Source organism: Toxorhynchites rutilus, chromosome 1 (genome assembly GCF_029784135.1).
Source record: "Toxorhynchites rutilus septentrionalis strain SRP chromosome 1, ASM2978413v1, whole genome shotgun sequence".
NCBI classification, from domain to species: Eukaryota; Metazoa; Arthropoda; class Insecta; order Diptera; family Culicidae; genus Toxorhynchites; species Toxorhynchites rutilus.
This window is the reverse complement of record NC_073744.1, coordinates 178,855,020-178,867,107: the sequence shown is the minus strand read 5'-3', so window position 1 is coordinate 178,867,107 and position 12,088 is coordinate 178,855,020. Positions and strand designations below refer to the sequence as shown.

At 38.1% G+C, this 12,088-nt stretch overlaps 2 protein-coding genes across 3 annotated transcripts in view; both read left to right on the top strand.

Annotated features, from left to right (window-relative positions):
• The window catches only part of LOC129774059 (serine/threonine-protein kinase 32B), a 384,143-nt gene that overhangs the window by 369,208 nt on the left and 2,847 nt on the right, over window positions 1–12,088 (top strand). The gene's annotated exons all lie outside the window — the stretch shown is intronic.
• LOC129774070 (tigger transposable element-derived protein 4-like) lies at window positions 1,236–3,008 on the top strand. Its single transcript, XM_055777770.1, has 2 exons — window positions 1,236–2,477; window positions 2,545–3,008. The coding sequence occupies exons 1-2, from the start codon at window positions 1,484–1,486 to the stop codon at window positions 2,826–2,828; spliced, it is 1,278 nt and encodes a 425-aa protein (XP_055633745.1). The 5' UTR covers window positions 1,236–1,483; the 3' UTR covers window positions 2,829–3,008.

Here is a 12,088-nt window from a genome sequence, read left to right as displayed (position 1 = left end):
CATTTGCCAATCACTATTTCCATTTCAAATAATTCAAAATCGTCTGAAACAACAAATATTCAGCATGATTTATCTAGAAACATTGATTGGAAGAGATTTTCTTCAATTATTTCAGAATCGGTGGCATTAGTTCATTAGTTACCCCCGCTGGAAGAATATAATTTTCTAACTGGTTTAATTCTTGACAGTGCTATTGATGCTCAGACGAAGCGCTTTCCTGGTACAGTCAAAGCTCTCTATAGCGACAACTTTTATAGCGACAAATCTCTCTATAACGACATTTCCAAAGGTCCCTTCAAAATCGCATAGAAATTCTTTTCTTTATAGCGACATTTCTCTATAACGACCATTCCCTGTAGCGACACATTACCGCTCATACATATCATTCTCTATTGCGACAATTCTCAAGGTCACGCCAACAGTGCAATAATAATGAACTTGATTGAACTTAGTATATGACTATGAACGAAAATAGTCTATATTATGTTTTGTGAACGATTAAATGTTCGTGCGCAACTAATATTAATATTCGGATACTTTACAAAAACAGAGAAATTTAAATTTGAAACATCACTCAACTTGAACATATATTCAGACGCGATTCTGCTGACGGTACATTTTCATATATGTATTCAAAACTCTGCTGCACATAATTTTAAGCTGTACCATATCGTAAAGCGAAAGAGCAATGCAAAAAATAACTCTCGAAAGAGACGTGATCGCTTTGAAGCTCTTGTGATGCGCAATAGGAAACTAACTAAACGATACCGTGTGGGTAAAAAGGAATACAAAACAGATTAGCTGTTGTGGATCACGTGTACTCAAAATGATTCTGGCGCAAATAAAATCCATTCCGCCCAAACAGTGCTAGGGCGAGGCAAAAAAAGAGTGCTGTCAGTTTCCTTATCTTTGTTCAGTTTCGAGACATCTGAATTCAACACGAATTCAGCTCAGCTATCACAATACACACACATAGGAAACCTGTAAGCTGATAAAAGATAGGTAAAGCTTATTGAAACAAATCAATTGAAGCATTGTTGTACAAGAATCCCGTGCTTGAGGAAATAAAGTATTCGAATTGAACTTAAAACGAAAAGTATAGTCCGCGTAACTGTTACATGGTAAGCTTTTAAATTCATACTCACGCAACAGTTTGAAGTATAGTTTGTTTTAATATAAATTTCCAGTCCAAAATGAATTCAAAGACAAGAAAATCTTTCACGCTAAAAAATAAATTGGTTATAATTGAAAAATTTGAAAAAGGCATTAAAAACAAAACATTATCCAGTGAATTTAATGTGCCGCACAACACGATTTCATCCATAATCAAAAATAAGATCCAAATTCGTGAAAAGGTAAGAATAAAGGTTTTAACTGCTGATGTTCAATATACCAAAATGTAAAAAATTTACAGGCTCGTCGGTTTTCGCTAGAATTCAAAAAAACTCGCTCGGTTCAGTATGATGCCGTAGAAAAAGCTGTTATGCTTTTTTGCCAGCAGGCGATTTCGTATAATATCCCCCTATCTGGCGTGATCATAAAAGAAAAAGCCAATGAGCTCGCAGCGAAACTAGAGAAAAAATCATTTAAAGCCAGCGACGGATGGTTCCAAAAATTCGTCAAAAGGAATGGGCTTTCGTTTAAAACTGCAAGTGGTGAAAGTGCAGCTGTTGATGTCGGAGCTGCTGAGCAGTTCAAATCCGATGCGTTACCGCTATTGATTGCTGACTATAGCCCACAAGATATTTTTAATATGGATGAAACGGGTTTATTTTTCAAATGCTTACCCAATAAGACATATTGCTTCAAAAGCGATAAATGTCACGGAGGCAAAAATTCCAAAGAGCGAATCACAGTTGTTGTGGCAACAAATATGGACGGATCGGAAAAGTTAGAACTTTTGGTCATTGGTAAGAGTGCCAAACCTAGATGTTTTAAAAACATTAAGAACCTTCCAGTGATCTACAAAAGCAACAAAAATGCGTGGATGGTGAGCGCGTTGTTTGAAGAATGGATTTTAAACCTGGATGAGAGAATGGTGTCTGAAGGAAGACGTATCATTTTGTTCATCGATAATTGTCCTAGCCATCCAAATATTCAACAAAAATTAAGAAATTGCAGACTGCAATATTTTCCTCCAAACATGACTTCTGTGCTCCAACCACTTGATCTTGGAATAATTAAAGCTTTGAAAGTGTACTACCGCAACAAATTAGTAAGAGACCAACTGAATGCGATAGAAAAAGACGAATTGTTGAATGTCAACCTCCTACAGTGTGTTTGTATGCTAGCTGATGCGTGGCAAAATCATGTCAAACAATCCACAATTGTTAATTGCTTCGTCAAAGCTGGCTTTGTGAAATCAGATAATTTGATTTGCATCAATGAAAACAGCATTGATAACGACCCACTAGAGGAAAATGTATTCCGATCGAATTTTGAAGCACTCGCTGAGCAAGGTTTTGATTCTTTTGAAGGTTTGGTTATAAATGGATATTATTTTCAAATATCATATAAGGTATAATCGACATTTGCCATTTTCAGACTACGTGACTTTTGACGACAATTTATGCGAAGGAGCAATTTTGTCTGACGAAGACATCATAAAAACAGTGCAAGAGCAATCATCTATTGATAACGATGATGATGAAATTCATTCAGTACCTGACGATGTAGTTGACAATGAAACTATAAGCACACCCTCTCAAAACCAGCTAGAAGATGCTTTCCAAACGATTTATGCTGGTTTATTAACTAGCAAAAAATTACCAAAGGACAGCTTTTCAAAATTTTTTGATTTAAAGAAAACTTTGTTGGGGGACAAATAAGCTGAATTTTGTGTCTTGTTTAATGTTTTGTTTCAATTTTTTCTGTTAATTCCTTCGTTAATAATATAATTGATTTGTTTCGCATGGACTTGAGCGTTTCTCTCTTTATAACGACATCCGGATTCTCTATAGCGACAGTTTTTATAGCGACATTTCTCTATAACGACGGTCCCTTGCGATGTCGCTATAGAGAGCTTTCACTGTAATTCGTTTCGTAGACGTCCTCCTAATCTATGGTGGGACCAAGAATGTACAAATCTCTATAAAGATAAATCGAATGCGTTCAAGGATTGGCGAAAATTTGGCACCCTTGAACGTTATGATAACTACATTTATCTGGAGCGTAAATTCAAAAGCTTCATTGAAGCTAAAAAGAGAGGCTATTGGCGTCATTTTGTAAATGGGCTTTCACGAGAGACTTCCTTGAGCACTCTTTGGAGAGTTGCCAGACAAATGAGAAATTCATCTCATTCAAATGAAGAAGTTGAATATTCAGAAAGGTGGATTTTTGACTTTGCCAAGAAGATATGTCCAGACTCAGCCCCCGCACCTTCTCCCTTCTTAGAGACATCTGATGATGTTGAGCCTCCGTTCAGTATGACTGATTTTTCTCTTGCTCTTCTTTCTTGCAACAACACGGCTCCAGGGTCAGATAGGATCAAATTTAATTTGTTGAAAAATCTACCTGATAATGCGAAGAGACGTTTGTTGAAACTGTTCAATGCTTTCCTTGAGCAGAATATTGTTCCGCATGAGTGGCGACAAATTAAAGTTATAGCTATTCTGAAACCTGGTAAACCTGCGTCTGATTATAATTCTTATAGACCAATTGCAATGCTATCTTGCATTCGCAAATTACTAGAAAAAATGATTCTCCATCGTTTAGACAGCTGGGTTGAATCTAATAATCTTCTCTCGCCTTCGCAGTTCGGGTTTCGTAGAGGCAAAGGAACCAATGATTGTCTTGCGCTTCTTTCATCAGAGGTTGACTTTGCCTTGTGTAGTAAGCAACAAATGGCATCAGTGTTCCTAGATATCAAAGGTGCGTTTGATTCTGTTTCCATTGAAGTTCTTTTTCAAAAACTTCGTCGAAATGGGTTTTCCCAGAAATTAAATAGTTTTCTGTTTAACCTAATGCGTGAAAAACATATGAGTTTTTCTCATGGTTCTTCGTCAGTTTTACGCATTAGCTACATGGGTCTTCCTCAAGGCTCATGTCTTAGTCCAGTTCTTTACAACTTCTATGTAAATGATATTGATGTTTGTTTATCGGGAAATTGTACTTTGAGACAGTTTGCAGATGATTGTATTGTATCGGTAATAGGCAAAGACAACACCGATCTTCATAATCCTTTGCAAGATTGCAAACACCATCCTGGACAAATACAGCTTAAACTTTTGGATAGACCTATTCGTCACTCGATGTCATTCAAGTATTTAGGTGTTGTGTTTGACTCCAAAGGAACATGGGGTAAACACATAGGCTACTTGAAACAAAAATGTCAGAAAAGAATAAATTTTCTTCGATCCATAACAGGAACTTGGTGGGGAGCTCATCCTGAGGATTTGATTAGGTTGTATAAAACAACCATTTTATCTGTTATGGAGTATGGTAGTTTTTGCTTCAGGTCCGCTGCCTGTTCCCATATTTTGCATCTGGAAAGGATTCAATATCGCTATTTGCGTATTGCTCTAGGTTGTATGCAATCAACACATACAATGAGCCTAGAAATTCTAGCTGGCATACTTCCTCTTGCCGTACGTTTTTTCGAGTTATCATTCCGTTTTTTAATACGGTGTGAAACACTTAATCCGAAGGTGATTGCAAACTTTGAAAAAATGTTGAACTCAGGCTTTCGATCTAGGCGAATGTCTCTATATCATGAATTTATGACTTTGGAAAGTCCATCTACTTTATCTGGATTCCAGATCATTCCTTCAATTTTGTTCAATTCCTCTATTACTATTGACCTGTCAATGAAGGATTATGTGCATAATATTTCAGATGATCTCCGCCATTTAGTTATACCTGCGATATTCCTGTCAAGGTATAAACATATTGACCCAACCAAATCCTTTTTACTGATGGATCTTGTCTTAATGGATCCACAGTCTTTGGTATATTCAATATCAACTTCTTCACTTTCCGTAGGCTTAGTTTACCTTGTTCGGTGTTTGTTGCAGAATTGGCTGCAATATACATGACCTTACTCCATATTCAGACCTTGACCCCAGATCACTTTTTTATTTTTTCTGATAGTCTCAGCTCTTTAGAGGTACTCCGTTCAGTGAGAACTAGATATGCGTCGTATTTCTTATCTGAAATCCATCAACTTTTAAGTGCTCTGATAACTAGTTCATTTAATATCACGTTTGTATTTCTTTCTTGCTAAGAAGGGCGCTATGGAAGGAGACTTATTCTATAGGCCTATTACTTTCGATGAATATCTTCATTTTCCTCGTGAACGGGCACTTGTATCTTGGCAGTCAAGTTGGAATAGTAGTGATAAAGGCCGATGGCTATATTCTATCATTCCTAGGCTTTCTCTCAAACCATGGTTTAAAGGGTATAATTTTTCTCGTGATTTTATACGGGTAGTGTGCAGACTCATGTCTAACCATTATTCTTCGAATGCACATCTTTTTCGAATTAACATCAGTGATAGTAACCGATGCGTGTGTGGTATAGGATATCAGGATATTGATCATATTGTGTGGTGTTGTTCTGAGTTTCAAAATGACAGGTTATCTTTAATAGAAAATTTTCGCAATAAGGGAATGCCACTTAATTTTCCGATTCGCGACGTTCTGGCTACTCGTAATATTGATGCTATTTCTTTAATTTATGATTTTCTCAAATCCATACACTTTCAAATATGAATATATATGTTTAGTTTTCCTTTATTGTTTTGATTTTTATTATTAGCGTTTCCTTTTCTCTATTGTAACTTTCTTCTTCAGAATTCGAAAAGTGAGCAGATTTTCATCCCTTCCTCAGTCCCAAGGAGATAGCAAGTTCCTAGGAGATGGACATCTCTGTAACAAGAAGCTTAAACAAGAAGCCTATAATATTATGTTATTGTGAATTTTGTCATTATCCATATTGTAACACTTTACGAAAAGATAATAGGGTTTTTATGCCTTTTTGAGAAAGAACATTGGAATTGTTCTACTCAAATAGGCTTTTCCCTATTCATTAACTCGGCTCATTGTTACTTAATGTTGCTGAGCCATTTGAAAATAAATTTAGTACAAAAAAAAATGAATTAACAATGGACATGGTATTATACTTCAAATTCTTAATCCTGATCATTGAAGTAAAAATCGTATTTTTGCACTAAGAATCGTAAAGTTTCTGCTACAATTTAAATGTGTTCGAATGTCAAATTTTATTTGTAGAGAAAAATTTCAAGTAAACATATTATTTAATTATTTCATCCACTGAAAATAGCGTCGCGATGCAAATAATTGAGGAAAGCGAATCACTTGTCTTGAGCCCAATTGAAAGCAGTAAAAAAAATTGACACTAAGCTTACTGCCAACATACAACTCAAAAAAAAAATTAAATCGATGACTGCAAGTTTTCCTTATTCGTCTACTTATGCGGCACCATCGTTCCTACAGGAACTTCGTATTTTTTTACTAACATTCAGGTGAGATTTCGTTGCTGTCCAGAAATATGCAGTGCACAATGATTTAGGTGGAAATTTGTATCCAGAGACTGACAGTCATTCTCTAGACAAAAATGATTACTAAGCCAACGGTAGCCACACGTCAACCTTGCGGTTATATCACAGATATAACCCATCCATTTTTTTTTATATTATCGAATACACATAATTACAACGACAACACAAAACATGGTGTGTACTAAATTTGAGAGCAAGTAATCTAAAGAAAGGAGATTTTTCATTCGATACTCATATGCGGGAGCTGCATGAAAAAAAGGAAAAACAAGGCAGACGGCTAAGACGAAGCCTTGAGGTACACCCGTTTCTTCTTAGAGACCTGGAACTGATGTTCTAAATTTTTACCTCGACGGTCCGCTTTGTCGAGAAGTTTTCAGCAAAGTGTAGTAGGTTGTCGTCTACTCCTATACTGTCAGTATCTTCAGAACGTTTGGGATCCAGGTTCGGCTGTACACCTTATGCAAATCTACAAGGTGCGTGACGATTTTTTGCAGTAAATTTCAAATAGCAATTTCTCATGCATGCGGAACAAGATTCAAATATATCTGGCAGCACTGGATAACTAATTTTGTCAGATGTCAGAAGTAGGCAAACAGTGTTGAGTAAGCGTAAAGATGCTGAAACAAGAGAGTAATCGGTCAGCTGTAAATGAGATAGCGGTCGGTAAATAACCGCTATCTCCGGTGTATTATATAAAAAAGGCTTCGAAAAGTGAAGAACTATCATACGCACCTACCCGGAAGAAATACAAGTGCCATTCCAATACCGCTGAACGAAGCAGCGTCAAAACAGTTGGAAAAATAATCAAAAAGAATCCAGCGAGGTCAATGTGGTCCAAGATTCGGGAAATCGTGTGTTTGAACTTCTCAATCCAGCGAGTAATGGCCAAAAACCTTGGCCATAAGTCGTATGTGCTACGCAGAGGTCAATTCAAGAACGCTGCGACCCAATCACGATGATGAGAGATAGCTTAAAAATTATAGGAGGTTGTGTCCAAGATACGACCGCATTGTTGACGTAGAACTACGCTGTTATTTTATTTAAGTCGCTTGTTTATACCTTCGGATATTATTCTATAATGCTGTGAAATTTTAGAAACAACTGCTTAGTAGAATAATCTCTGAAATGATTTTTTCATTGTAGAATCAGTTGACGATGATTGACTGATGATTCATTCTTGCCCTCGCAAAACAATCGTATGTCGCAATTTATTTCATGTCAATGCATTGAAAATTTACCTTGAAGGCTATTCCGGTGGCCTTTTTCGAAATTGACATAGACTCGGCTACAGCTCGGCTCGATTATATACATGTTGCACCAGCACCATTATTCCATATCTCATAACTACATCTTTGGAACCGCATGTAAACAACAACAATGACAACACTTGCAAGTATCAAATATCATGCTACATGTTATTTAGTATTGCCTCAACGGAATCGCACCTCTAGATATCGTTCGTACAAACTAAGCGTAAACCAAGCGCCAAACAAGCGTTCGCCATAGCATGCATACAGAGCCATACATTGGTGGCTTGAAACTACTAGCAATAAAAACATTTCTCATCATTTTGCGCTATTCTCTAAAGAAACGCTTCTGTTAATATTACTGGTCTCGAAAAGAGTTGCATTACTTTCTCATGCTCGAGATAAGCGCAGCTGTCTCCCTTAGTGGAGGAAGTTTTGCTACTGGCAAGCAAAACCTAATCACATATAAAATTCCAGAACATTTACTTAATAGAAATAAACTCTTTTTGTTAATAACAATCTCAAAAACAGTAGCAATGCTTCATTATGATCAATATTAGCGCAAATGCAATCCTAGTTGAAGGCAGTTTTGCGACTGACACGCGAACCCAAATAACTTATAACATTCCAGTAAGATATTCAAGATGCTTAGTATTCCCAAATAATTTTTTGGTGCACAACCATAACGTCTGCTTCGCCATAACGTCAGTTTAATGCATTGATGCATTCTCAAAAGTACAAACGAAGCCCTTATGAAGACGGAAAATAAACAATGTTAACTGCTTGGAAAAAGACCGAATTATGCCACACAGCTTGTACTCTGCTGTAACACCCATCGATGCGAATTCGCTGATGAGTTTGTCAAGAGCGACCGCCTTCACCACCAGCGGGGGGAGCTTGATTTTGGTTGCTGCCAGGGCGTTTACATTTTCGACCGACGCGCCGAAATCGCCTACGTCGCTGTTGTTCGGTGCGGTGTCACATTCGCGAAGGCTCGGTTCAGTGCGAGCGCTTTTCACTGCACCAACACCGCGTGCATCATTAGATGACGCTTACCTCGAAATTTTATTGCCCCTGGCAATGCGTTCGTTTTTTGCAGGGCTCGAGCCTGCCTTCCTCTTCTTCTTGCTCATCGCACACTACGCGAAGCGTCCAATTTATGACGCGGAAAGAAGAACACACGATACGAATAACGCGAAAAACGAACAGAAAAATCAAACGACGATTTCCAAGTTGGATTACCACTGCTGGGGTCCAATCTTAGATCGAAGCGCAGCGAAAGCAAAGTGAACTGGATTGCACAACAGTCCGATGCCGAATGAAAGTTTGCCTCAGCGAGATCCACTGTTTATACTCTAGGCAAAAATTCCCCTTCATTTTTCTTCTTTTCCTTTGTTCACGGAGACTTTAAATCCTACGATTTCCCCTCCGTTGGTCGTCGATAAGTTGCTCGTTATTGATAGCTCTGTTCGGGAAAGCACTCAAGTGGACCGAACAAATGTATGGGAAAATAGAAACACTTAAAGTTTTCATGAGATTTAACCATTTACTAACAAGGGGATTCTAATGTATGGCATATTAAACAAATCTTACGGAATTTCCGATTCGTTTAGTATGTGAATCGCCAAAATCCGTTCGCGGCAAAAATAGTTATTAACGTTAACTTTATTTCATAAAAACGTGATCTGTTTTCTGATTTGACACCCTTAATGAAAGACGTAGTTCTACGTCAAAACTTCTGAGTCGGTTGAAGCATCCTCATTATGTTAATTCTATAGTTTTTTTTTCTCTGATGAATTTTTTTTCAATCAAGATCGAAAGGTGAATCGAAGGAATAACAGGTGGCTTGCACCAGACCGTAGTCAGGTTCATATCGTCATGTCAACGAAGTTCCCAACCCATGTGATAATTCTAGGCGTAGTCTCCAGCGAGGGGGATGTAATGCCCCGTATTTCTCTGATCAAGAACTAAATGTAACAGCCGATGTATTCTATGTTCTGCGGTATGTTGTTGTCCGGTGAATGAGGGAGGTTGCTGCTGCCCGTAATTTCATCTTCCAACAAGACGGATAACCTGCCAAGAAAACCCAGAATGGCTTGCTGAAAATGTTTCGGAGTTGAAATCATATAATTTATTCAAAATTTCTCCCACTAAACCAATGAAATTAAACAAAGCGGTTGTATGGCTTGAAACAGTATTTTACTTATCAAAAATAATCGATTAGAATGTATTTTCAAGTACGATTCTGTTAGAAAAATATGTTTTAACGACAAATGGGTTAGCGAGATTTTGAAAAGAGTACCTGCAGTCAATAAAAGTCCACGGTTGGATTTAAAATTGACAATGAAAAGTTTGGTAACGTTTACATTTAAAAAAAGACGGGTGGGTAATGTCGGGGACATAACCGGAGTGCCGTAGGACTATACAAAGGGGACAGCTTTTGTTAAATATATATTTTAAATATATTGTTTTATTTTCTTCTCCTACGTGAATACCTACCTATCTACCTGAAAAATGGATTAGTTTACTGTTTACTCTTTATGAACATGTTGATGGTTCTGAAAAGAACCTTTGGTGTTGTGTTTTTGTTATTACTCGATATTCCTATCTTGTTCGGTTAAACCTTCCTGTTTAGCTATTGCGTTTGCCACTCGCCACAGCTTTCACAGTTGGAAAATTTCTTCCCATCCAGCTTGTGACATGTTGTTCAGTAACGTTCAGACATGTTGTTTAACGTGCCGGAGAAACACTTTGCCACTCACTGAAACTAATTGTTGCCTTGATGAGCGCCGAACCGAAGCTGCTCTGTTCTTGATGCGGGTTTTCTGATTGTCGTGAGAAGCTTTGCAAGCCAACTCGAGCACTCCGACGGCCGAAACTCTATAATCGCTGTTAGGTATACCGGTGCTCCGGCACCAATCCGTTCGGCCTAGTTACCCTTGCGGAGCAATCAGTGAATGCGACCAACAGGGAACTGGAGACCTGTACGGTTCGAGTGAGACTTTGCCTTTCCCTTAACTTGTCCTCCTTTGTTACGTCCACGATGCCGATGCCGTACAACCACACGGGTTTACGGTTTGAAAGAAAATAAGATATTTTTTTGGGGTCCGCGTGTTTTATACTCTAGCGGTACACACTCACAGGATAGAGACAAATCGGCAGACTCAGCCAGAGGGGCGAGTCCAACGAGACGAACGAATGAGCGTTAAAAGGGAGCGATGGCAAAAAAAAATACATTCATTACGATTTGTTCGCTCGTTGGATTCACATGCAGGCTAAAAAGGGTCCTTTTCAGGATCACAAAATTATCTTCAATCTAAAGAGTTTATTGTTTTGTTATCACTCGATATCCCCATCTTGTTCGGCTAAACCTTTCTGTTTAGCGATTGCATTTGCCACTCGCCACAGCTTTCACAGTTGGAAAATTTCTTCCCATCCAGCTTGTGACATATTTTACAGTAAATTACATTCAATGGCACGTCGCATTACCACCACTCAGTGTCGGATTGGAGGTAATTTTAACCTGTAATTGAACATTTGCGATGACAGTGGTACAGTGTCGACTTTCAATGTGGGGTCATAATTTGGATCTCTATGTTTACAAAAATGTCCAACTAAATATGTCGCATTACAGGTCCGTCCAATTAGCTAAATATCAAGATAAGTGTAAATTACTGTACTTTCAATCTAGAAGCAATTTAAGAATTTGTGAAAATCAATAAGCTCAGAACAACTGCCAAATTCACATACTCATCATATCCTGGCAAACAAATTATGAAAAAATCAATTTGTGTTTTATTATTATTTTGGATATTGTTTTAGAAAGCATTGAACTGTATTTCCTAAACTCTTTTTTGGAAGGTTTAATGGCCCTGAAAAGCGCCTTGTTTCATGGAATGGTTCCAATTCAGTAAACTTAGTACTCGTGGTTTTGAAAAAAACCATTTCGAACGCCCTCGATGTCGCCTTGTTCTGGATTTGCCACCAAAGCATTTTGTATAAAGAATAAACTTTTTTCTTCTGCTACCTGACGCCGTTTTGCGATTGCGTTTGCCACTCGCCACTCGTTGTTGGCTTGTCGTTGTTGTTCTGAATGCGGTTTTTCTTATCGTCGCGAGCAGCTTTGCCAGCTAACTCGATCACTTCGGCGGCCGAAACTATATAACGCCGGCTAAGTGCACCAGACTGGTACTAACGCGCTCGGCCTAGCTACCCTTGCGGGGAACTTCAGATCAACACGGTTCGAGCGGGATTTTGCCTTTCCCTTCACTTTTCCTCCTTTGCCATGTCCAACCATGGCTGCTTGTGTTGGTTTGTTGATCTG

What these genes read in the sequence shown, in the direction of transcription:
- LOC129774070 (XM_055777770.1), top strand. Translation starts at nt 1,484, where the DNA reads ATGCTTTTTTGCCAGCAGGCGATTTCGTATAATATCCCCCTATCTGGC. An exon ending in AGGTTTTGATTCTTTTGAAG is followed by an intron (nt 2,478 to 2,544) that starts GTTTGGTTATAA and finishes TGCCATTTTCAG; the next exon opens with ACTACGTGACTTTTGACGAC.